Source organism: Pempheris klunzingeri, chromosome 4, assembly GCF_042242105.1.
Source record: "Pempheris klunzingeri isolate RE-2024b chromosome 4, fPemKlu1.hap1, whole genome shotgun sequence".
In the NCBI taxonomy this organism is placed as follows: Eukaryota; Metazoa; Chordata; class Actinopteri; order Acropomatiformes; family Pempheridae; genus Pempheris; species Pempheris klunzingeri.
Window position 1 is genome coordinate 15,651,413 of NC_092015.1, and position 27,193 is coordinate 15,678,605.

The following is a 27,193-nucleotide window of genomic DNA, read 5'->3' on the forward strand; positions in this document are numbered from 1 at the left end:
CCTGTTACTTAGCGTTAAATTATAGTCAAGTTTTTTTTTTTTGTCTTATGTTGTGCAATATTTCCTCACAAAGTTATTACCCAAATTCTTGATGTGTTGTGATATGTTCTACTCTTCTTAGCAGTAACTGTATAATTATTGAATGCAGGCTGCATACAGAGCCTGTAATCCATATTTAGATACAACAATAAGCATTTTTTAAAAATCAATTCAAAACGCTGATAAAATAATTACTGTATGTTAACAGTTGGAGGCATTCCCTCTTATTTTATTGCAATATCAAACCACATCATCTATATACCCGCGCAGTAAATGCTTGTGTTATACCAATCTGTACACTACAGATCATGAAGTTGCGATTTGAGTAATTTTATTTTTTTATAAATCCTGAAAAATACCACAGGCCTCACCTAAATAGTAAACCCCACCACCACTAATTGGTGTGTTTGTAGATGGGTCATCATACTGCAGATGTGAATGCCTTTGCATGTACATAAATGCCTTTACATGTAGAAGCACAAAAAGGCAACAGAAAATGGCTGTATATGGTCCACGTCTCATTGGCTCAAATATTATCCTCATCTAATGACAGTTTTCATAAAATCAAAGTTTATGCTGGAGAATAATGTTTAAATGCAGTCAGTAAAAGCAGATATGTGTAAGTCTCCAAAATCTTGCAGAAAAAAAAAAAAAGCACACTGAACAAATGGATGATGCTTTTTCGTAAAAACTGCTAAAAGTCTAAAAAGCCTCCCATTGGCTCCTGGAGGTCGAGCTGGACTGCTCCCGTCTCCCAATTGGACTGAACTGGTTTAAAACTCAGTGACTGAGTGACACTGCACCATCATGGCTGAGTGCTCTCGCTAATATTCAATATTCTTAAACTGTTTAAGTCTCATTTTGCTCTTGAAATTCACCCAAATAAAAAATTTTAAAAAAAATCATCCCTATAACATGGACCAGGTGTTTACACATTACAGCCTTCTGATTGGACATAAGTTGTCCCTAAATATCAACCATCCCTGCCATTGGTTGGGTCTTTTCAGCACTCATAGCACTGTGGAAAGGATTAGTGGATTGAATCCAACTGCGCTGATTTGACTGGTCCAACTGCATAAGAGTCTGGGATTCTATCTGCTGAGTGTTTGGTTATGAGAAGGAAGGAGGGGGAGACGATATAATCCCAGTGAGAAATCAACGTACAATACATATAGTGCAAAACTAGCAGTGTGTTTGTGCAGTCTCTTGCAGGTGAGCCATCACAAACTCAAATGTCTTGTACCTTGAAATGAAATAACAGACTGTGAACATGTGATCTCCTCCTCCTCCTCCTCCTCCTCCCTCGTCTGCTCTCCCCGTCTTGACCTCCTCTTCTCTCCTAGCGCCGACACAATCCCTTTAAACTGCCGCCTACCATACACACCCCTCGAGATCCACGTCGTCTGTGTTTACTTGTGTGTGTGCTGAGCAGTGACAACATACCTGGAGGTATTGTACAGTAAGTGCCACTAAGTGAGCATGTGTTTTCCAACACACAACAGGAGCCCCTGTGTGTGAGTGTGTATGTGTGTGTGTGTGTGTGTGTGTGTGTGAGAGTGTGTGAGAGAGAGAGAGAGAGAAAGAGAAAGTGTGCACGGCCATCCATGCTGTTTATTCTTATATTTTCTAAATGCACTGACCTAGGCTTAGGTTACGTTTTCGATAGTGTCACAACATTGCTAATCTGCATAGTACGTAGCATGAAATAGGTGGTGTTTCTTAGTGTGTACTATGCCAATGTGGACTCAGTGGGACACACAGCCCGATGGGTAATGGTTAGCTAAGTGCTCTGGTCATAGCGACATTATGGCACTCCCTTGGGGACGTAACGACGGGGATGACGGACTGACTACTGCCGGACAGACAGCTACGCGCTGGAAGACGACTGAGATTAAATTGAAATTGAAACGAAGGAGATTAAGACAAAAAAAAAGGAAGGAAGAACAAATGTAGGAAGAAAATCTACAGAAAAAGAAAAGTAATTCAGTTAAGTGTGTTAAAAAGAAAGTATTAAAAAAATGAAATAACCCGAAAAAAAAACCAAAACTTCTAATTATGTTAAAACCCTGTGCTGATATCTAGTCGTTAGAAAATTTGGCAGCATAAGTCAGTAAGTCTTTGTAGTGACTGATGGAGATGATAATGAGGAATAAGTGCCCAATATTTTCCAGCCAACTGAGCAGCAGCAGCAGGAAGGACCACACACACACACCAGCACAACACAGAAACAGGAGCAAGTGACACCTGTGATTGGTCAAGAGTCCTTCTGGAGTTCCAATGACAGACACAGCAAAAGAAAGTGAGGAAATAAAATAAAATAAAAAACAAAAACATATAAAATAAGGTAATGACTGGTTGGCAAATGAACAAAGAAAAAAAAATAAAAAATAAAAGCAGCTTTTGGAAAAACCGTTAGAGAATGTCGCATAATAACAATAACAATAATAGTAAAGTGGCTGTTGCACTTTAGTTTTGTTCTTGCAGACAGGTGCCGAGTTCCCGTGGTTACCAGAGGGAGCCCGTGTAAGAGTTGAGCAGTTGCATACGATGGTGGACTCCAGATCTGGTGGGAGAGAAGAGCAGAGGTCCATATTGGCGGCTCATGTAAGACTGCCTCAGCCGTCAAAAGAAATGTGAGGCAGCACGGTTTGTTTACGTCAGAGCGACAAAAGGAGGGAACAGATGGAGATGGGAAATTGGGGTGGTGAGGAGAAAAAAAAAAAAAAGAGGAAACACTCACATGATGGGTGGGCTCTACCAGTGAGGCGGTACGTAGCTGTACCCAGGTGTCCCTTGGGGCCTGTAGGTTGGCACAGTAACTGGGTGTCCTCCAATCTGGGCGTGCTGGGGCGTTGTCAGCAGGGTCCCTACAGGAAGTTAACAACACCATTAATGAGCTTTAGTCATTAATGAATCCATCTGCTGAGGGCTTGGTGGTTTGTCCTTTTTCTGTCATTAAGCTGCCGGAGTTTTGGTACCATAATGGCTTTTGCACATTTTAGTTTTGGATTCATTCAAGCATTGTGGTATGTTCCTACTGGACTCATGTAGTGAAAACGTTGAAGAGATAGTTCCTCCTCAGAGTCGGGGGTCTAAGGATAGAGGATGTCGTTTTCTGTGCCGATTGTGAAGCCCCGAGGAAAATTTTTGTGATATGTGATGGAAGAGTAAATAGAATTGATGTGACATGTCTGTTTTTTTTTTGTCTCTCACTGAACTCACACACACAAATAGACACATTACAGAAGAACAAAGCTCAACAGAGTCAGATTCTTGGCTTCTGAACACAAAGTTGTGGCCGTGACAGTAGACAAATATGGACATTGCTGCAAAGAAGCTACATATTCTAAACCATGGATGCTTCACACACATCTTCAACCTGACAACACAGGAAGATATTGTGAGCAGATTTCTTCTGAGTTATGGTGTTGAATAACGGCCAGAAAAGTGGTTTTGCAGAACATTGTGATGTCAGAGTGAAGAAGACCTACGACCTTTTCAGGTTTAACAACATTTTGGAGTCAGCGGTACTGATCCTACCTGCGCTCATGGCCATGGTTGTCCCGGCTACCATGCCCATGGCAGCCATGCCGTTGTTGCGGGGAGCCGGTACAGGGACGGGGGCGGGGTACAGGGCTGTAGAGGGGATGCTGTTAGGCTGCACCACGGTGGTGTGATGGATCACATGTGGCTGAGCCGCATACACTGGCTGGGTATAGTACGCTCCCTGTCAGGATTAGCACAGGAAAGGGTTGGTGAGGCTGACGACGTGTGCGTCTTATATGTGAGGCATATCGTTAAATGGAAATGTTATTTCGCTCGAAGGAAATGTCAGAGGAAGGTTTAACTATTCGTGGTTATTTTCCACGTACACAGAAAACACCCAGCGGATCAACACTATTTTGGAGGCAGGCATCTTGCCTTTCTTCCTGCTTCTGCACTTCCCCATTCAAACGTCCATTTACCCGTTAAAAAGGGCCCCGAGCACCAAAATCACAAAAGAACAAAGTGATGGGTCTGTTGTTGACTCGTCATGTGCAACTGCGTCTCAGACAGACTGCTTTTTAAATCTGTTGCCAGGGTAATTTGTCCAATTGCTGAAGTTTTTCAGTTGACATGTTAACAAGAGTGTGTTAAAATGGGGATTTTAAAAGGTCCAATTTTGTTAAAGGAGTTTAGCTTGTTGAGCTCCTTGAGACTGTTGACCAAACCAATTCTTTGGTATAAATCATATTAATATTGAAACAAGCAACATGAAACAAGAATTCTACATTCTTGATTAAACTACAGTTAACATTTAATATATCTGAGACAAAACTGCATTGCGCTTTTAATCCAACTGATTCCTACAGATTAAATCGTCATCTCATACTCACACATAGAACTAGTACAGGGTTTGAATTATAGCTACAACCCTGCAGACAGAAGATATGAAATTTATGCAGAAAGAGGATATATTGTTTTCCATGTATGCAAACAAATGTTAGAAGCTGAAATTCATGACTATTACATAAATGATGTAATTTGCCGTCATGTCTGTAAAACTGCTTCAGCTGAATGTATGCACATGCTGTAACCATGACAATGTGAGAATATCTTCTAAAGTGATTAAGTTAAATGGCGCTGCCTACCGAACGAGTGCGACGCCACAGACTGATCAGTAGCAGAGTTCAAAGTGGGAATCGAAGGGAATATTGCCAGGTCTGAGTCAGTATCCTTACCTGTGCGTATATGTTCTGCTGAGGGTAGGCACTGCGGATGGGGTACATAGCTGTTGGGTATGGGGTGGGGGTCGGGGTGTAGGGAGGGGGCGCTCCATTTGATTGAGTGGGGGGCACTTTGTATGGGGTGCCTGCTGAAGTATATCCTAAAGAACAAAAGAGGGAAGAAAGGGAAGAGGATTTAGAAATACATCACTTCAGGAAGTTCCACTTTATTCATCTGATACTGAGATTTTGGTTTTCTGAAACCTGCTGATCTTAAATAGATTTTTGCCATAATTCTCTGTGGGTTTCTCACCACAATTGACCTCTGTCACATACGAGTGCTCATGTGATCTATTTTTCATAAAAGTCATTGATTATAGCTGCTTCAAGTTATAGTTCACCACGTAACCACCACTTGAGAGACCAATTCTGAACTGAGTCTCAGTTCGGCTTCGACAGCTTCATCTTCTCAAATGGAAGAGCTGCTTGTCATCTTACATTGCAGTAAATTGTGGTTTATGTTTTTGGACTGTTGCTCTGCATATCTATTGTGGCTTAAACCGGGACCTGAGAGCATAATTTCTTGCCACCCCATGTGTAAACGTGTGTTGGTATGACAAAGTTCCTTGAATCCTAAACATTTTATGTCATCTAGACCTCTAGAAATGTTGATATGCTGTTGAATGCGGACAATAAAAGGCATTTTTAGTGTTTTTTGATTTAGTATAGACCCAACATTTAATCTATGTAACAAGCAAATAATTGAGAGTTAAAATCAATACTGAAAATAATCATTAGTTCCAGCCCCTCTTCAAATGTACTATTTTATATTATTATTTATATTATATACTATTTTTTGCATTTCCTACAACAGCCACCAGATGGGGGACTGGTGCTGTCTTTTAACTGGACTTGGGCTTTAAAACAATACAGTCAATGGTTTGTGTTTTAAAAATCCTCTAACCAGTCTTACTATGATCTTTGAAGATAGCACATCTGTGTTGTTTTACTGCTAGAGAGTAGTCAGTGTATATGGAGTATAATCCCCTTTTTACACAGCACGTACAGTCAAGCAAACAACCTCAGAGGCAAGGAAAGAAAACCTTCGGACAGGTTTTAAGTGTAGACACCATGAAACTGACATTACATCAAAAGCTTGCAAAGAATGACGTCTGCTGTAGTGAAGTCGAGGCATCTGGTTCAGACCACCGCATTTCTGTCTGCTGCTCTCTGGGCTCCGCTCTGTGGGGCGCAGTACCTCTGAACCGCCACTTGGAGGAGCCTGAAGGTCAAACATGCTACTAGCTAGTTGCTGCTGCGGAGCTTTATGAAAGCGCTCCTCTCGCACAAGGACAAGGGAACAAAGAGATGCTGGAGCTACTATGTGTGTCTAAATGTGCGTGTGTGTATGTGCATACTGCCGCACACATTCTTTGCTCTAACATGGACGCAGAGCGTTAGAGGACAATGGTGTGTGACAATTACACAAAAGGGCCTGCTGAGTTCATCTATTCAGTGGTCTTGAGAAATAATGACATTGACCAAGACATGTTTCTAATCAGACCACAGCTGGCTCGGCTGGGGGTTGATATTTGTCTAGCACACGAAATCTAAAGGACTTTAATCTCACCATAGGCGCTGCAGAATGCATAGACAGAAAACTGCAATTAAACACTAGCACTGCTGATTTAAACGAAAGCTTCAATAATTAGCTTCAGGTCTATTTGTTGGAACAAAGCTGGGTGGGCTTTGCCAAAGCATACCTAATATTTTGTTAGACTTCCAAAAGATAAATCCAAACTGGGGGAGGGGGTGACAGGAGAGGGGCTTCAAAAGCAGCGCAGATGAAATCTACAAACCCGTCCTGCCTTGATAAGATACTTAATATTCAAGAGAATAGGAAACAATTCAAGTAGCTACCAGCCCCCCATGTTCAGAAAATCTTATCTGTTATCTATTTATAGTAATTTCTAAATATGATTTTTATAAGGTGATAATGTAATTCAGTGAATTAATTAAATACTTTAAATCAATTTGAGACATTTACTCATATTATACCAGGCCTTCTAATGACTTTATTGTTCTACTTTGGTTACCTATTTAACATCCAATCCCTCTATCTGGAACTGCCTCAATACCATCTAAAAAGTCATGACCTTCGTCTTTAATTCTTAAATACTGAGTTTGGCCGGATATAAGCCTTTCTCCTTTGTACGCATCTCCAATCGAATTTGTTTCACATTATGCACATTATGTTGTTTTGTGCCAATGAATAAAGAAACCTGCTGATAAAACGTGACTCACTGAGACTATGAAACACACCTCAGATGATCACAAGTCTCTACGCAAATTGATATAAAACAAATAACTGTATAGCCAAATGAATAAGGTATGAACTAATGTTTCTGGAGTATCTCCAAATACCGGCGTTCGTGTCTGAAAACAATGAGGCTGGGTGAGATCCTACTGGCCACAACTAAACTATCTATATCCATACAGACACACCATAACTGGAAAGCACTGAGACACCTGTTATTCCCATCTGCTATGGGGACCAGACACTGAACCCCAGCCGAGTACGTATCTGCTGCTATACGGCAGCCGGCAGCTGTTACTGGCTAGCTTCCCATTCCTTCACCATCGATACCCTTTAAGCTGGGATCACCACTTAATCCTTACTGCCTTCACATTATTGCAACCTCTAAATTGCTCTAAAACAATCATTTGATTGCTCAAAATACACTGAGACCAAATACATGTTGGAGCATAAGCGGTTGTGACATGACAAATTTTCTAAGCAATGTTTGATTCACAACAAAATGTGAATCACAGATACCAGACGATTATTAAAAATGAGGGAACCAAATAGTTGCTTAAGGTTAATGTGTGCATAATCAAAACATAAATTCAGCGCCGCAGCACTGCCTTTGAATTAAAATTCCATCAACGTGTTATTTATTCAACACATTAAGTGCTATCCCAGGCTTAACCTAAACACTGACTAAGTTTCTTTTCACACCAGCACATTACTCAACAGCTTTTCAGACTGAACAGAATGATTATAATGAGTACTCATCAGCAAGATTAATACATTTGTGAAAGTTACTCAAGATAAACACACAACATTTCAGCAGACGTGGCACCATTCACAACCAAACTATGAGTAATCATCAGCTTCTGCCTCAAATACCCTGAAATTTGAAACCCAGTTCCCGAATTTATATCCATAACAGTATCATAGCGTCAGGTTTGCAAGTATGACAGTTGCTTTATTGCCGTCTTTAGTTATTCGGCTCATGAACTGTAATGTTTACTTCTCAAGGGGAGCGACACAATAACACTATTGGCTTTCTGGCTCTGCTTGCACTGTTGTTTTTACTGTATGATTATTTCCATATTTTTACCCTGATATGATATCATTTTGGTCTGTATTTTGGATTATGCAAATAAAATAAAGTAAAATAACCAGACAATAGGAAACAGCATATCTTGGCAAAGGGCAGGCAGAACTAAACACATATCCTTGCAGTTCAAAGGGTTAGTTTGGATTTTTTTAAGTGAGGTTGTATGAGGTACTTAATCATAGTCAGCGTGTTACCACTGAATTACTCATGCTGCACTGGAGCTCTGACCCAAACTGCAGATCCGTGGCATAATACAGTGGGCGGCGTGTGCAGGAATACAGAAGTTAGTACGGCTGAGAAAGTGTGCTACCAAAGGAAAGTTTGATGGCAACATAAGGCAGTGAAAATGTATAGCATACACTTATGCACTGACAGAAGTTTTTAGGTGGGTAGTTTTTTTTTTTTTTTTTAAAAAGGTGGCTATAATACATTTTGCTGCTGCCCCCCTCCACAGAAGTCCATTGCTTAGCTTCTGTGCTCTGGGCATGCCAACCACCATCTACTTTACACTGATTATAGTACAAGTACCTTACACAACCCCCACTTCAAAAAATCTGAACTAACCGTTCATAACATAATGATGTCAAATCATCTGTATATACCAGTGTCTGTTTGACAACTTTTACATAAAAAAGTCAAAGGATTCTCTACATACAGCCATCTGTGTGGTGTGTTTATCTCCTGCTTTCTTCACTTAAAAATGAAAAACATCTCTCTAATTAACTTAAAATTGGTCCTGCAAAGATACTACCTTGTTAAATATAAACAAAGTCATCAGATGGTCTGTATTATCTGTGTGTGTGTGTTGGTTTTCACCTGGTGGATACCCAGGACTGCCTGTTTGATAGAGGTTGGGTGTATAGGTGGGAGCTGTGGCAGGATACCCTCCAGGATAGCCTGCAGGAAATCACAGAGGAGAGAAGATATCAAAACCATAGCTTAACAAACAGAGGGGAACACAGACACACACACACACGGCAGTATTTAGTTTGGAGCAGGATGTGCACAGATGGCGCTCATTAAAAAAATGTCTGCACCAATAGCACGGCCGGCTGAATGCTTCTTACATACGGACAAGATGCACCTGCCAATGTGGTGAGGGAGAGGTGAATTCAGAAACATCAGCAATACATACAGACACATGTAATGGGGGTGCACGTACACACCACACACACACACATTTGTGAGTCATCAGTTACAGATCAAACAAACAAAGCAGATTTTGACCCGAAAAAAACCTTTCACCGTTATACGGTGTGACTTTGACAGAGTGAGACAAAGAGGGAGGAAGAGAGGAGAAAAGCAGGAGAGTGCAAGTGAGAGAAGAGATGCTCACTGGTTGCTATTATTGGCAGTCAATCTCACAGACTATCTGTTCTCTAGCTTTGCTATATCTCGCTTTAAGTGCCGTCTGCTGCTGTAGGTGGAGCCACAGTCAGATGGAACAGGTCTAATAAATATCTGCAATAACCTACACTGAATAATTAGCGCTCAAACTATTAGCTAATTAAACAACTAGACAGTGGAGAGAAAATTAGATTAGACAAATTAAATCATTGATAAATGGTTTATGAAATCATAAATACCAGATGTGCTCTGATTCTAGCTTCTTTAATCTGAGCTTCTCTCTGTCTTATATAATTGTAAACTAAATGCCATTTCGGACTGCTGGTTGGGCAAAACTGGCAATTTGAAGATACCACCTTTGGCGCTCAGAAATTAACCCGAGCCCAATTATTAATTTTCATTGTATAAATCAAACAAAATTAAATGATTAGTTAATTCTAATTACTCAAAATAGCAGATAACTCAATCACGACACTACTTATCTGAAGCCTTGAAGCATGATATTTTAGACTTAAGAATGAGCCAGCCGAGTCTTTAATGTGGCATCTGGCTCATTTAGAGTGATTTCTCAATTGGAAAAATAACACAAAAGTATAATTTCAAATCAACAGCTGCAGAACCGCATGGTTCAAAGGATTCTAACAAAATGTCAATGTCATATGATCCGATTCAAGGCCTGGCATTAAATTATACAATAACACGCCAGATGTTGTTCCATCCCTATAAACCACACTGAACTATTGTGATTAACAAGATGTTTGTTTGATAGTAAGGAGCTAATAGGAGCCAACACTCCAGCCATCATTCCTGCAGTTCTAACTCTGCTTTTGTTGACATATTAAGTTCTCCTCACTAGCTCTTTTATTTATTTATTTTTTCTTTCAAAAGACTGCAGAGTTGCTGGGAAAATTACATCATGGAGCAGTCAGATTACCCCCAGCTTCATGCTTCTGCGTCAGGTTAAAAAGATGTCACAAGAGACCAAAGTAACTGTCTGTTGTAGCACATTACAGTATGGCGGAACAAATCTACCCATCTGACTCAAAATGTGGAGCTGCTGTGTAAAATGCACAAAAGAAAGCGTTTTTGCGTCTCTGGCTTTGTCTCCATTATGTGGCCACAATGCTGAACTTAATGGTAAAAAGTGAACCATTATTCTGTCTTGTCAAATTTTCTCGTCTTCTGCAAACAGCTGATGTTTATAATGATCCACAACCTCAGTAACCTGCAGATATGCACTTTATCAATGCCATATGACACCATTACCGACAAGAACCTGGCCAGCTCTTTGTCTAAGGTCATATGCTTGCTGCCTGAGTTTATAACAAGATTTTTATCTCCACCAGGAGAAAGCAAAGATTATGTGTGTGAATATGTCTGTTTGTCTGCAGCTAATCGCGCATACGACTGGACTAATCAGCCTAATATTTTTCAAGCATATTTATGCCTGTAATACTTTGCTCAATTACCTCTTATAATAGGCTAATAGGGACCCTCGGTGATCAACAACTGCTTTACTTTGAAATCATATTGCAAAAAGCATTTCCACCAATGGTCTAGGCTAAAAACAAGTGTTACATAGTCTGTTGCAGGCCACATTTTGGCCTTTGCTGTAGCTCAAAAACTGTCATCCATAGAAAGGTTATGATCCAGAAAAGTTATCCACGATATGAGATCATTCAATTCTCATTTCCATTATCTTCGTCACCATCTTGACTTTGTGTCGAAGTCTGTTCCCCATTAAGATAGTGTTAAGTTTAGGTTGGGCGTAATAGACATCACTTGGCGGAGATCACTTCTCTAATACAACCTGTGTTCTTCCATTTTCTTGGGTGTATCTCAATCTGTCCTTCACCTATCGCACTGAAAGCTCCCTGATCTAAAGGTCATAGTCTAATTTACCACTGCTGCTCTGCACAGAGCATCAACTCTGCTTCCTCAGTAGGAGAACCTCTCTGGACACTACATTATTGTTTACAGAGTCACAATTCAGTACATAAATGTTAATAATTGAACAATTCTGATTTTTGTGACCTCTTTCTATAAACTGTCTTCTCTGAGCCTCTTCAACCATATGTTGTTTATTAGGATTGAAATGTAAATGCTTTGTTTGAATGCCCACTACTGCCACTTCGTTCTCTGGAACACACCCTATACACTGTAGAAAAACATAATTTCTGGGTGCGACAGTGTTTTAGAATACAAGATACAAAATGCACTGGTATTGTTTGTGAAATTGACAGGGAAAATATTCATTTAGCATCCTACTTTGCAACCAGAATTATGGTGTTACTATACAGTCTGATGGTGCAGCACCACTCATTATTTTTCTGTTGGAGTCATTGGTTTCTAAGGGTGTATTGTTTAGCTTGCATTGGCTTTACCACGTTGCCAGCTGAAATCTGCCAAAAGCCAAAAGTATGGCAATAGAGTGGAGCTAAGAAGGGCCAAATAAGCAAAAACCACAAGAGCTGGATGCATGAAAGGCCTGTCAGTCAAAGCTAAAACCATAGCACACTGTTAATTTTGATATTTCCCTACCAGTATGACAAGTTTCTTAACTGTGAAAACAAGAAATGAGCCGCACTAACTCTAACCCATTTATAAAAGAAGAGGGTTATCGAACCAAACAGTTTTTATTCTAGTGGACGTTTTGCGAGCATCAGGAATCCATTAGCAGAACTGTCTTTGAAGGCATCAACTCAGAAGTGTTGTCCATCACTTGCAACAATCCTGAAAAACATGCTTATAGTGGTATAGAGGTATGATACACATGCATGTGCACGCAAGTCTTACCTGTAAAGGCCATGTTCTTAGGGTTTCCATATGGAGTGCCAGGCTGAACAGGGCTGTAGACTGGATTCATAGCTGAAGCTAACCTGTTCTTACTGAGAAAGAGAGAAATGGAAAGTGGAGCAGAAAGAGCAGGGGGATAAAAGACAGACAGAAGAAAAATGGAGGGAAGAGAGACGAAAGCCGTGTAAATTGGAAGGAAAATTGTTCCGATTATCAAGCAAACGCACACTCATCACACACATTAATCCCAAACTCAGGTTCTTAAGGCGACAACCAGCTGAAGCATTTTTCCTGCATGCAAAAAAAAAAAAAACAAAAAAAAAAACCAACCCCTGTGAATCCGCTCTCTCTCAAGAAGACTCAACATAAGCATGTATTTAAAAACACAGACTGTTGAAAAAAGGCACAGGTACTGACAGAAAAGCACAAGGACGCATGGATCCAGTGAAAATAATGGTTTTGTTTCCTGTGTGGCATTACAGCTAGCCAAATGTTGCACATCTGTCTTATTTTCATTATTGCACCAATAAAGGCAGGCCAAACTGTACCAGCCTGGTCTCCACTAAAAATTAAAGGTGCTGGAAACGGTTAGGGTGAAGGTGCCTAATAAAAGAGCCAGTTATACTTCATCTCCCATAAGGCATCTTTCTCCACTATTCTCACAATGTAAATGAAAAAGACCTCAAGTGCTCCTCTATGTCAACTTACCTGGTCATTGAGAATACGGACATGGGAAACCGTGTATGTGTGTGCGTGTGCGTGTGTGTGTGCATGCGTGCCCCGTACCTCTTGTGCGTGTCTGGTTGATACATGAAACTGAATTTGTCTGTGGGATGCCCGCTCGCCATTCTTGCTGTATGCAAATGAGGAAGGAGTGGAAGTGGATATGCAAATCTGAAATTAAAACAGCGAGAGGTCATGATTACAACGAACACAGGAAAAGGGAAAAATAAAATAAATTTTAAAAAAAGCAGCAAAAAGCAAGCACCAGTGCAACAGCAAATGGTTAGTGACAGCAGCTGGGGTGGGAGGAGGGGCAGTGATTTAGACGGCTTTTGTTTAGCGAGTGTTTATGGTAACTGCTCTGTCTTTAGCCACCAATAAATGAACTTAATAACTGTACTAAATACAATGCGATTGTGTTTGTTTTTTATTCACATAATCTCTTATATGAGCAGCTGTTTGTATGTATAAAACTAGCTGTTTTGTAGCAGTACTGGCAGACAAAACAGCCTTGAGGTAATATTCTAATCATTCCTGTGTATGTACAGACTACTTGATGTGTCCAAAACAAGTTATGCATGAGCATGAGGGTAGGTACCATATAAATATAGCCTATAGTGATGTGATATACGTAACATCCAATACAAGCAGCAAAGCAAACATTAAGACAGCCAGATGAAAAAGCACAAAAACACCCAGGGAGAGGGCAAGTGACGGAGAGCAAAACAAAAAGGACAGCGAGCAAAATATAGTACAAACAGGCCGAGTCTTGCATCGAGCCATGAGTAAGCATGATCCAGTGCACACATGAGCCAGAACCACAAGAGCATTGCACAAACACAGAGCGGAATAGCTGAGGAATAAATAAAGAGAGGAAAGGCGTGTGAGAGATGTAGGTTGTTTGACTTTGTGTGTGTCTGGACTGATTTTTACTTCCATTTCTTAGAGGGATGGGACCTGGTATGTGATGGCAATGATCATTTTGTGTGTGGCTCTGTCGGGTGGTATGTATAAGACTGCGTGAAATATGTTGTGGCAAGCTCTCTGTACACAGCACATCACCCACCCATTCACCATGTAGAGACTGTCAAAACTCATTTGTCCAATTCTGCTTCCTGTAGATATATAAATGTGTCTTTGGATTGTACCAAAGAAGAAAAAAAAAAAAAAGAAGCACATTTCCAAGTAAAATCTGACCGATCCATCGTGGGCTTGTGCTTCATGGCCAGTTGACAAATCCTTTAGATGATTACTGTCATAATTGCTGGGCATACACTGTACTGTGGTGATGCCAAACGGCACCAAATGACACTTCAAATTAGGCATGGAAGCATTTCAGCGCTCCATCCAGGAACACCGACGTCAATACGCCCAAAGGCACTTGACAACTGAATGCCATCACAAACAAACGGGTGCAGTTGCTTTTGAGTTGTTTTGCACATGAATTCCTTGACACACACACACACACACACAAAATATATGAACTGCGTGTTTGTGGGTGTAGGGATATGCCAACTGTTTTGTAATGAGATATGAGTAATGAACCAATGTCCAAGGGGAATTGATTAACCTATTGCTGAACACGTCTCACACTACTGTCCTCATTAACGTACTGTATCTCCTGTGCTTTCATTCATTCCTCTAGGACTACTCTGCCTCCCACTTTTCATTCGTCTCTGCTGCTCTTCTTCGTTTAATCCATCATTAAATTTCTCCACCTCACTTGATCAGCGTCTTGTGTGCTTATAACAAGATTAAAGCAAAGCACAAAGATTATTACAAATGCAACATTTTACTGGATTTCCTTAAAAATGCAATGCCTGATTTTCCCAAAATGTCCTCTCAGCTCACTGTACAAGTTTTAAAATTTAATACAGTTGACCTGCAAAGATCTGTTAAAGGACCACACATAAAACAAGAAAAAAAGATTATTTTAGGTTTATCATTTTCACCATTTCAGTTTTGAGCATTAGCATGCCAACAGCTGCTATTTGGCACTAAACACATAGAACAGTTAGTATTTGGTGATAAACCAAACCAAACCAAAATTAAATTTTGACCTGATGGTGGCGCTGGATAAAACAATCAGCAAAGTTATTACAATTCATCCTGAAGGGGACATAAATATTTGCATTTGGTAATCTTAAAAAGGCATTGGTTGTCAAACAAAATCGTCAAATCAAAGCTACAGGGAGCCATGTAAAAGCTTTACTCAAACATTGAGAGTGGTGGTTATGCATGTGAGCTAAGTTGTACTCTGCATGTAAATGTGTAGAGCTAGGGAACAATACCCATTAACACATGGACAGGTGGCTAAGCTTACCCCTAGGTCTAATGCTGCAAACAACACATACCTAGAATAGAGTAGGTGTCTGAATAGAGTAGAGAAAGGAGCGTTTTCATCTGTTATACCATGAGAAAGTGTGTGTGCGTGTGGGCAAAGGTTACGAGAACGTGAATGGATGAGAACAAGAGGGGCACCATAGTGCGTCTAATGAAGGTGTGTGTGAGGAAGAGAGTAAGGCAGAAATGCATGTGATGAGTAGGAGTGTCTCACAACTCCCTTTGTTTGTTTTCAGGGGTAGAGGATGGGGTGCTTCAGCCACCGTTTCCTACAAAAAAAAAAGCCCCTTTCTAACCAGAAAACCCCGTTTGACAGACCAGTACACTATCCATCATTGTAAAAGACCATTCTCCAGAGGACATTCACCATAAAGAGACAAAGAGATAGTACATTTAGTTGCAGGACAGAGTGTAAAGGTGCAGAGAAGAGTCCACACATTTCCTCCAGGAAACTGGAGCATTTGTGGCACTTACTTCATAGAGAAAATAACCAAAAATGACAAACCAAACTGTGGGATGCCTGAAAATGTCAAAAACACATCCATGCTTGCTTATAGACAGACACCAGCAAACAGCAACTGCTGCTGGGCACCTGGAGCCGAGGGTTTGGGGTTGTGTGGGCACAAAGAAATGCAAGTCATTAATGATTTTGTTTTGCTTAACATTTTTCTGTAAAGGGGATCAATCTGACATTTTTGGAAATGTATTTATATGCCATCTCTGCTGAAATCAGACAATAACAGTTGACATTTCTGTGGAGGACCGCAAATATATAAGATTGCTGATACGATTATTCAATAATCACAATAGTTGCCAACTAACATCTTATTGATCAACTAATCACTTAAATCGACTAGTCATTACAGCTCTAGATTCAATCAGTCAATAAGTGTCTAAAATAATGGCAATCATAAATGACTGGAGGTAATGTTAGCTTATGCATCTCTTATTTGATTAATGACTTAAAATGATGACACCATTATCAAAATATTTACAAGATGATCAGAAGTTTCAGGAATTATTATTCATTCAAACACTGAGAAGATATATGTTTGTTAGGATGTGTTTTAAAATTACTGTCATGTCACGAGCTTTTATATTACAGGATATTCCATGTGCATGTAAATGCATTAAACTTGCCAAACTGAGGCCAAGTAGTTTAGGTAAGATAACTGGCAGACAGCAGAAGGCTTTTACAGTGAGGCAGCAGCAGAGCTGCAGGTACATGATGTACACAAGCGCTGTGTTGTCAGTAGCCACAAGAAGCACTGATCACTAAAAGTCTGAATCCAGATTTTACTCTTTAATGGCTCCTTTTGTCAGCTACATTACAATTTAGGCTTGTGACTGTGTGCGGCCAGCTTTTTGAAGAAATGTTATTCTATCTGCGCTTTCATTCTCCTTTAGACAAACACACCTGACTTAAAAGACAGCAGGGTTAGCTACAGTGCAACATCGATCCATCAGTCAAACGGCTGCTGCTTTCAGGGAACTCTGGTGGCGACGATGAAAGAGTCTGTGACAGCAAGCGTTTTCACTCATCTGTTGACATCTATTACACCTTTCAGGAGGTTATGACGATCAAACCAGTGACCATGCTACTGCATGTTTGGCTCTGTAACAGCCTGCCATCCTCCACATGGATGTTTTGGATATTTTTTTCCTGCTACACTGCAACAATGAAAAACATTTACCAGAAAATTGGATTTGCACTGAAAACCGACGCTGCTACGCAACAGCCAGAAGACTGTGTGTGCATGATGTTTGTAATTCTAATTTGACTTGTTTAGTAGTTTGTGTAGGTGGATTATCACTACGGCAGTCCAAATAAATTACACTTTCCATTCAAATTCTTCTCACTTGCAAAAGACAGAGCCTTGTTTTTCATTTTTGAAATTAAACATATGATCATTAACAAACATTGTTTTTTTTAATGTGAAAAAATTGTTCCTGTTAATTCTGTTATAATTTACTCACGTCGCCTGTGACTTATTGAGATTCCCAATTTTATCCAATCAACCAGTCTAAACCCCAAAGATGGATGCTTTGTGTCATAAATGACAAAACCTTTGAGAAGGCAGAGCCAGCAAATCTTTGACATTTTTGCTTGATAAATGTCCAAAAGGATAAAATGATTAAGAAAAAAGGTGCCAATTATTTTTCTGTCAACCGACTGGTTATATCAGCTTCAGCAGCATCACATTGTATAGGGAGCTCTCCCTCTCCGTCTCACACGAACGCACACAGATCAGAGATCCATTGACTACTGTTGACATTAATAAGGAGCCCTTCCTGCTCCCTGGCTTAACCCGAGTTACATTTTAGGCTTTGTTAAGCTTAAACTCTATTAGTGGGACTTAATTTTGGCTGACCTCACTCCCAAGCTATAGCCTCAATGCCTTGGTACAAAGCTCACAGCTCACTGAATACTATCAGGGCTTTCTGAGTGTGTCTCTCTCTTTAAATGTTCTGTGTGAACAGAGCATTGTGACAGTCAATTCTTGCCTTGTTTCAGATCATCAAAGTTTATGCCTACATATTTTATTTGTGTGTTAATATAAATATGTGTGCGTTTGAAAACAATAATGTTGGTTCCACTCCATAAAGGGAGATTCCTGCAGCCTGGGGGGACCAGAGGAGGTAATAATGAGGGAGGAGGAGGAGGCGGAGGAGGGAAGGATTGTCAAAGAATAAACCTCTCACTCACTCACTCACTCACTCTCTCTCTCTCTCACACACACACACACACACACACACACACACACACAAAGAGCTACCATTCCTGGAGAACATGTACAATACAACACAACCCCCACACCGACTCCATCCTCCCACATAATACCTCACCAGGCATATACTCTTTAAGCAACAAATCAAAACTGGTGGGCGTTATCACACTTCAGCACAGGAAAGAATAGAACTCAGCAGCATTTGTTAATCCTAAGAAGGGCAGCGTTTCACTTGGTTCATATGAGAAGGAAACAGAAAGCAACCACAAGATTTGATGAGTACAATGTGGCACAGCAAAAATCCTCCTCCCCCCACAGACCAATTAATATTCAATACCTATACCAATACCTACTTAGATAATGATAGTGTCACTTTTTTGGGATACTTACATTAGGCAGTCCTTTCCTTATTTGTTGATTTTATTCTATAGCAAATATTTACTGCTTCCAGCTTCTCAAATGTGACTTAACTTTTTTTCCTTTCTATGATAATTAAATGAACACTTTTAGATTTTGGATTGTTGGTCAGACAACACAAGCTTTTAAAAATTTTACCTTGGGTTCTGAGAGAATGTTATGGACATCTTTTTATTATTATTTTTATATTTTATTGACCAAACTAATAAATTAACCAAGAAAATTACAGGCAGATAACTGAAAATAATTGTAAGCTGCAACCCTACCTCACTGTATACAGAGCCTCTGAACACTAAATGTGTAGTATTTCTACATAACACTGGCAAGAAAATGCTCATGTGGGATGTCAGCTCTCCTCATATCAAGGTGACTAAGAAAGTAGTTTTCCAGGCCCTTTGGTTCAGCAGAAATTCTGACTGCAGCATATCAAACAAAACACAGGCCTAAGAAAAAGAGTGACTAGTATCTGCTATCACAACTAGAACAGATATTCATAATCAAGTCCAGGACCAAAATTCAATAATCAAAGGAAGTGTGATGGAATCAGAAACCCCTCCGCCCCTGCACACAATCAGACCTGCCCTGCAGCGACGAGCCCCAAACGGCTCTGGGCTATTTTAGATCTAGGACAGCACTATACACTTTGGGACAGCATCTGCTCTTTTCTCAGTGCCGGCTTCCTCCTCCTCAGTTCTCCTGTACAAAATCATCTCATCAGTCACACACCTCACGGGTCTGCATCCCTGGATTATGTGACAATATTGTGCCGGCCCACTGAAAATGGAAATGGTTTTCATGGACAAAGCGCCCATACCGTGAAATAAATACCCTTCAACATTATCCATTTATGGAGATGTCTACCACTGCTGTGGTTCTTGGTTACAAACACAGTGAGGAAGAGTCCCAACATAGTAAATAGTATGGAAAATTTAATAAGGTACTGAAACTGAGATCAGACTGAATATCAAAATACTATATCTGTGTAGGTGTAGCTGATAATGTGGGGCAACTTTAGCAGCAAATCTGTCAGATAAGTGATTTTTTTTTTTACTCTTAGTGCCTAGTATCGATCATGACTATGCTTTAGACAATATTTTCAACAGGGAACCCACCACTGGAATACAGTCTATAACAAAAATAAATTAACATTTGTAAATTTTGCAGTGATACCGCCTTTTCATTACTTTCATGAACAGATTATAAAGAAACAAACAAAAACTAGCCACAGTTTGTAGTGCAAAAGGTTAATAACATTGCTAGTGTTGAGGTTAAAAGGAATATGGGAGGCAGTGACAAACCTGTTCCTGATAATAAGATACTTATTCAAGAAAAGGTGTTAATTAGATGCTTTGGTGTAAGTTTCTTGACTTTTAATGAGTTCTCAGAGCAACTAGGGAATTAAAATATTGATAGTGGGCCTGAAAGATAGAAGAAACAACACTAGAGGTCTAAAGCCATGCTCATCACCTGGTGAGACTATAACACTGACTACACACCAGGCAACAAAATTACTGGATAGGCGAGAAATAGAAAGAAGAGTTTGCTGAGAGATTACTATAGATACAATGATACCATGATCATGCAAGATCACTGGTGAAACACTGGTCAGAAGTCCTTCATTACCAACCAAGTCAAGTTTTGAGGGAACTTCAAGGCATGGCGCTTATACCTCTAAAGGTTGATGCGTTGTTGCACAAATCTTACCTATTATACACTGAAATTCTACCCTTGAGTTGAAAACACCAACAAGATTATCAAGGGGATAATTTACAGACAAACATAATGTGGTGCGTATCTGGTTGCAGACATTCAAAACGCCCAACAAAACACATAAGACTCATTCTTTCCCACAGTTAAGCTTCTGTGAATTAACCCTTGTGGAGCTCCTCCATGATAGGTGGCCTATAAAAAGCTACAAGAGAAACACGGTCCGTCTTGCCCAAACGTGGGCATCCTCAGTGCTGTGATCATGTACGTAATAATATAAAAGGGAACTGGTGCATTTCCAGCCTGTTTCAGTGATGTTCTGTGTGTTTGGACCAAAAAAGCAAACCTGCGGCAACCTCAAAAAGATTGCATTGCATTGACTGCTTGAAACAAAAGCATTAGTTTTGATTGATTACTTACAAATGCCAGGTCAACCTTATTAAGACTGGTGGGCCAATAATGAGCTGCTTGGAGAGGCCAATATTCTCAAATGGTCATGAGTTTGATTTGAAATTTTTGAACATTTTCAACACTGATTTGAAAATAAAAAAATAAATAAATATCTCAATCAAATTAAACCAGTGTTTCCCAGTCCTGGTCTTGGGGGTCAGCTCATCAACAAGCTCTCAGCCTGATAATGACCCATTCATTTGAATCAGGGAAACATCTAAAAACATGCACAACAGTGGGCCCCCAGGACAGGGATTGGAAAACACTAAATTAGACAATACAAGTGAATGAAACTGCGCAACCTTGTAGAAAACTTGGGATGACAATTAAACATTTAGTTAAGCCTTTGGTTAAGAAGAGAAACTATGTGAATTACATCCTGTAATTACCAGCTTATAACAGACAGTAGTCTAAGTGGGAGCGTCACTGGATTCATCTTATGAATAATTCCACTCTAGAAGTCACAGGGGGGAAAAAACATGCACAGACACAAACTCACAAGCGCAAGAGTACACACACACAAAAGAGAACAGACCGCTTTGTGAGCAAGGACTTGGCAGTTCAATCCATGATAAACAACCAATACTTCTCCAGGCCATATTAACAGTAGACACGCATTATTCCCTGCAGTGGAGGTGGGACTTGACAAAGACAGGAGGGAAAAAAAGACCATAATAATGTAGTTAAAATAGGAACCAGTACATTTTTACTGTCCCTTTGCAGAAATAATAATCACTGATGAGCAGGGGCTTTTAAGAGTTGCTGATCAATACTACTCACTGTTATGTTGCCTCAGTGGCTTATAATCAAGCTAACTACAGAGCCAACCAGGGCCTTTGTTTTTCCTTTAGTGCTCAAATCTCGCAGACCCACTGAAGTATCCACAGCGGACTACACACAAAGCTGAAATGATAAAACCGATACTTACTCTCCGATAGCGATACTCTCAAAAGATGACTGTCTTGTTGCCATGTGTCTGCTGTATGTTTAAGTAGCTACCAGTTAGCTGAAAGCCAAACAACTTCATAATAGTACAGCAGGTCTGTTTTTTAATTTTTTATTTTGTTATGGGGCATTTCTGTCCCCTAGTGGTCAACAATTTGTAAATGCATCTTAAATAATCAATAGTCATTACTACATTGTAGCTGTGGTCCAACAAACTATCATGGTACGAAAAGTGCAGATGGATGTCAAGGTGCAACTTCAAGGGGAATATTAAGCCGTTTTGTGATTTTCTCACTTTCTTCTCTACTTGTTATGGTGTCAAATATCCATGTTAAATATAGTCAAAATTTCAAAACTTTGTGAGAAGAGGTGGTGCTGCTGCTGCAATGAACATTGAATAACAAAGCATTTCAACATTTTCTAGTAGATCCCTGCGAAAAATATATACACCTGAAAATGAACATATAGGTCACCTTTTAACTGAAAGCCAGAGAAATGTTCTCTCCTTTGATACGTCATGCAAGCTGGCACATTACTCTACACAACTTGTCTACTTTTCTCACAGCCAATGACAGCTCCTCCATTACTGCTTTTCCTTTGAGTTGTGGCACAATAGCGGCCATTACAACTACTCTAAAAATCTACGTCATTATAGTACCTAAGGTATATTTAGATATATGCACATTATACTGGAATGAATGACCAGCCCACAGTGCAGACACATGTATGTACGAGAGTACCGAGTGTAAATGTATGACCGAGCTGAATACATGACAGCTTTGCCTCCAGGGATTAGTTCAACCTTTTATCCCAGTCCTTTATTGCCTGTGAGATTTCTCACCTACCATTGAATAAATGCACGCACACGCGCACACACACACTTAAATCGAAGATCAATCACCAAGCACTGACTTATCCAGACAAAGCTGGTGAGGAATCTGTTCGGGTTGATTTTACAAAACAATGCGCTCATCTCATTCAAACTCAGCACAAACCAATGAGGTGCACTGATTCTACAAAGTGACTGCTGGGCACCGCAGTAGTACAGAGCAATTAGAGCACAGTGATAGATGAAGATTTCTTTAAGAGATTCATCATTTAATCTATTTATTGTTGTAAGTGGAATTTTGCAACTTTACAAGCTAGCTAAACATTAACCAAAATTAAAAATGAGGTTTACTAGATCCAAATCACATGAAACTCATTTTCAGTAGTAACAGAGTTTCCTTAATCTTTCATTTGCGGCTGAGCCTTGAAGTGAGACCAATCAACCAAGTCGCTGTTCAACTGTAACTCAATTTATTTAGACAAACATTACAATGAATGCTGGAGCACAGACAAATCTTTGCCTTAAGCAACAGACCGGAGTATTTAGTGCTATCACCAAGTGATATCATTTACAATACACAAACGTATTGTCATCAGATTAGAGCTGCAACGGCTTGTCAATTAATCAGTTACAGAAAATAAATCAGCAACTATCTTGATAATCAAGTAAACGCATCAGTCAATCTTTAAGCAGAAAATGCCAAACATGTAATGCCTGTGGCTTTCCCGAGGTGAACAATTGCTGCTTTTCCATTTTTTATAGACATATAAAAAACAGATCCAGCTGCAGCCCCAGTTTTAGTGATGAATTACAATTACAAACGATTTCCATGACAAAATTCAGTGGTACTAAACTATGGCTACTTCATTGTTAAACATTAGTGACTTTGCAGGTGATCAAACCACGCAAATGTTGGCATCTGCTCTCTATTAAAAAAACAGAAGGTCATCAAGTTCAGAGATTGTCATCTGGACACCAGAGGAGGGTGAATCTGGAAGCTGTCTGTAAGCATTTCGTTCACAGATCTCTGATGAGCAACTCATTAAGTGGTTCAAACCACACGGGAATGGAGTGCTGGAAAGACAACAGTCTGTTATAGAACCACTGGCTCTCGTAACATTAAGTGACTCCAGCTTTCTATAGTCTGACAGTTTTACGGCTGCATTGTACAGCCCACTATTCATACACATGAGACTACGCTCAGCGCATGCCAAAACCCACCCCCCTTTCCTTTAGCATGGCAGACAGGGGTCACCTTAGACTAAAGATGAAATTAAACTAGCAAATACTTCAAGCATTTTGACAGGTATTTCACTCAGTTCAGCATGACTTTTTTAATAACTCTAGCTCTTATCCTCCGCCACCAATATACTATAATTTGTGGGAGGATTTCTCAAGGAAGACCATTGTCCTTTCATTTAATCTGCCTTCATATCGAGGGTGCAGTTCTGCCAGATGCTTCTCAATTTCACTAGAGCCTCACAAAGATTGTACACTGACTTCATAATTTGTGCGTTATGTTTCATTGGGTGGAATCAATATGACTCATGTTGAAGGGAGAGATTTCTAATGGGACGCTATGACGTTAAATCGTCTAACATACACGGAGCAGTGTGTTTCTTACAGTCTCTGCAGAACAATCTGTAAACAGTTTATTTACACTGTATTGCTCTGGTGAGGACCGAGAACAGCAACATCACAGAAATCTCTTTAGACAGATGAGATTTTCTGAATAAAATGGGATTAGTAGACAATGACTAAAGCTGGTAATCTCCTGCCAAAAGAAGGTAATCATGATGAGGATTCATTTCACTGATAAGACGAGTCATAAGAGAGACGAAGAAAAATACACCTTTGCATCTTGGGTAATCCTGTCTCTTCTACAACGTTAGGGTCCATATGTCCAAGAGAATTTGCCATTTTTCTCTGCTTGGTGTCAGTGTGATATTTTTTTTTGTTTTGCTTGGGATGCTAGTCAAACAAAACCAGCAATTTTAAATTGTCATTATATGCTTTGAGAAGTTGTAATCACCATTTTCTGGCTATTCTGTACATTAAAGAATATTTGTATAATCAAAAACTAACCAGAAAATGAATCATAACTGTAAATAATGATACTATGCTGCCCAATCTCTATGTCATTTACAAACAAGAAAAATCTGCATTTTTAGTATTTTAGTAATACTCATTCTGACCTTAGCTTGGATCATGACGCAACTGAAACTGAACCTAAAGAAGATCCACGTTTATCAGGAAACCTAAACACGAGAGAGGTGCGCAGATGTAGTGATGGTAAATCATCTACATTCAATGTGCAAACATTCACACATGCAGAATAGACGCTACAATTAACTTTAGGCAGACAATATCTGAGACAATGTTCAAAACACACGCCAGATGCGCTAAAAACTTGTTAAAAAACAAATGAGTTCCCCTCCAAACTGCAATTGTTTTGTCCATAATGGAGGCTGTAGCCTGGAGGACACAGCTTAGTACGCAGGCATTTGTATTTACCACCACATCAGCGGGTTAATATGTAGTTATATCTATCAGAGTGGCATGCACTGGCAGTGCACTGCATTCCTGAGATAGCGAGCAACGCCAAAACAGCCACGGTTGGACAAAAATGGTCACACTCAAACAAGCTTAAGACACCATTTTGAAAATCCACCGATTTCTAGATAACATCTCCGAGATGCCATCTTGCCAATTATCACCCGATTAGCTACCGTTAGCATGGCTATTCACCCACTCCCGTGCATCCCATGCAGGAATCTATGCGGGTCACATAATACTAACGTTAGCTTAGCATCGAGCTAGCCTACAGAGACAACCGCTAACCCGACGTAGCATCCCCGCATCCTTCGGCACACGCTGCTCAAATTGCTAATTAGCGAGCTAGCCGGGCAGAGATTAGCAAATGTCAATGGAAAACGCGTACAGTGGTTTAAACCAGGCTGCGCTGGGACAACAGCTGCTAGTTTAGCCGCTTGACCTTAAACAACTAGTTAGCGTTAAAACACCAACCGGCCCGACAACTAGTAGCCTGAATCTGCTATTTGGGCTAGCTTGGTTAGCTTAGCCTGCTAGTTCCCCACTGTAGCCACCGCGGAGGACAATTGAAGGGATACGGAGGGAAAAAAAAGACAGAAAAAAACCAACAACTAGCAAGTCGACACACGGACATTCCTGCCCTCCATAATTAAAAGCGGACAAGACTTACCAAAGTCACTCGGTTGGACAAGAAAAAACAATCCCCGTGTGCGTACGTGCTCTCTCCCGTGTGTGCTGTGCCTCCGGTCGGTGCGGACTGGCTCTGCTACAGCAGCGTTTTGTCGGGCCAGTGGCGCAGGCAAGACAGCTTTCACCCGAAGAGACGGCCACCGTGTGGGGGATGGGGATGCACTGCCGGGAGGGAGAGAGGAAGGGAAGGGAAGGGAGGGATGCAGGGGATGCAAGGAGAGGAGGAGGAAGAGGAGGAGGAGGAGGGGGCCGCCGATCACACACACACACGGCGGAGAGGCTTTTAATTATAGCAAAATAATAAGATGTGGATCAATATGTTTCAGAGGAGAAAGACAATACGAGTGATAAATGGGCTTCGTTACTTTTGGTCTGATTGAGTGATAACACAGGCCCTGCTCTTATTCATTCATTAATGCTGCATTTGATTTTAAAGCTTAGTGCAAATCGATTAGTATAGGCAAGTCTGCTGATATAGATGATGGAGATGGAGGAGGATAGTGGAGTTGATAGGCTGTTGTATAACCACATGGTTAGGTCTTTGTTCTTTTCCGTTTGTGTCTGCACCTTAATCGTGATTAAATCCATGTTTTTTTGGTGTTGGTGAGAAATGATCAATATAAACATGTCGCTGCGTGTGTTATTGCAGTTGTTGCAGCGTTAGTGTGAGTCTGTAAAAGCCTGTTTTTGTGCGTCTTTGTGATCAACATTTCCAGGCAGGAAAGTGTCTTATTTTGGTCAGCAGGACTGTGGTGGTTTAACGGTACTGCAGCATAGCTGGAAGTTCACGTTCAATAATTCAGATTCAGTGGCCTTTTCCTCATACTTAAGCATGGTAGTAAATTTGGGTTCACAGGAGGGCAGCTCCATCCAGTGGTGATGAATTACATTGCGCCACAAATTTCTGTAACAGTAAAGCTATTTTTCTTTTCAGAAATCTGTATTGTAATGTATATGATGCATGCAGTTTTTTTTAATGCACCTTGTTTCATTTCTTATTTTATCGATTTTATTATCAATCTCGAATAAATGAATGATTAATAACAAGTAAAAACAAGGACTTGGCTGTCTGCAGAGCAAACACCAACATTTGCAGCTCAAGCCAGCAAAAACGCAGATTTACTAGTAAAGAGCGAACATCTAATCCCGCTGGTAACATCTGTGGTAGTGTCTATCTGCAGCTGAGTGAGGGTCCAACCTCACACGATACACTACGACTGGAGCACGCTCACAGCGACTTTGAGCCAAGACCTGCAGTCTGTAAACCGACCAAAACGAGAGAACTACAGTTCCCAGCCGTCACTGCGCGGGCCCCGCTCTACCGCAAACAAAGAGCCGCATGCATGCACACAACTCGAGGGGCTTTTATAAACGACACGAAGAAATTCTAATTACTAACGAAACAGCGCAGTTTCAACAAACATTTTGTCGGCAAGTAAAACCGCAAAGAATAAAAATATATAATAAAAAAAGCTGTTTGAGTCCTCGCGTGATTTCACGTTTCCGGAAGTGAGT

General features: G+C 40.3%; 1 protein-coding gene across 2 annotated transcripts; it reads right to left on the bottom strand.

Annotated features, from left to right (window-relative positions):
* Positions 1–942: 942 nt before the first annotated feature.
* On the bottom strand, positions 943–25,810 carry fam168a (family with sequence similarity 168 member A). 2 transcript variants are annotated; one of them, XM_070829055.1, is made up of 8 exons: positions 25,659–25,810; positions 13,079–13,186; positions 12,293–12,384; positions 8,966–9,046; positions 4,761–4,906; positions 3,580–3,766; positions 2,780–2,906; positions 943–2,602 (listed from the first exon to the last, which is right to left on the bottom strand). In XM_070829055.1, exons 2-7 carry the CDS (start codon positions 13,138–13,140, stop codon positions 2,794–2,796), a joined length of 681 nt encoding a protein of 226 aa, XP_070685156.1. In that variant the 5' UTR covers positions 13,141–13,186; positions 25,659–25,810; the 3' UTR covers positions 943–2,602; positions 2,780–2,793. The 2 variants fall into 2 exon arrangements, with proteins under 2 accessions (XP_070685156.1, XP_070685157.1); XM_070829056.1 differs by lacking the exon at positions 13,079–13,186.
* Between the last annotated feature and the right edge of the window lie 1,383 nt (positions 25,811–27,193).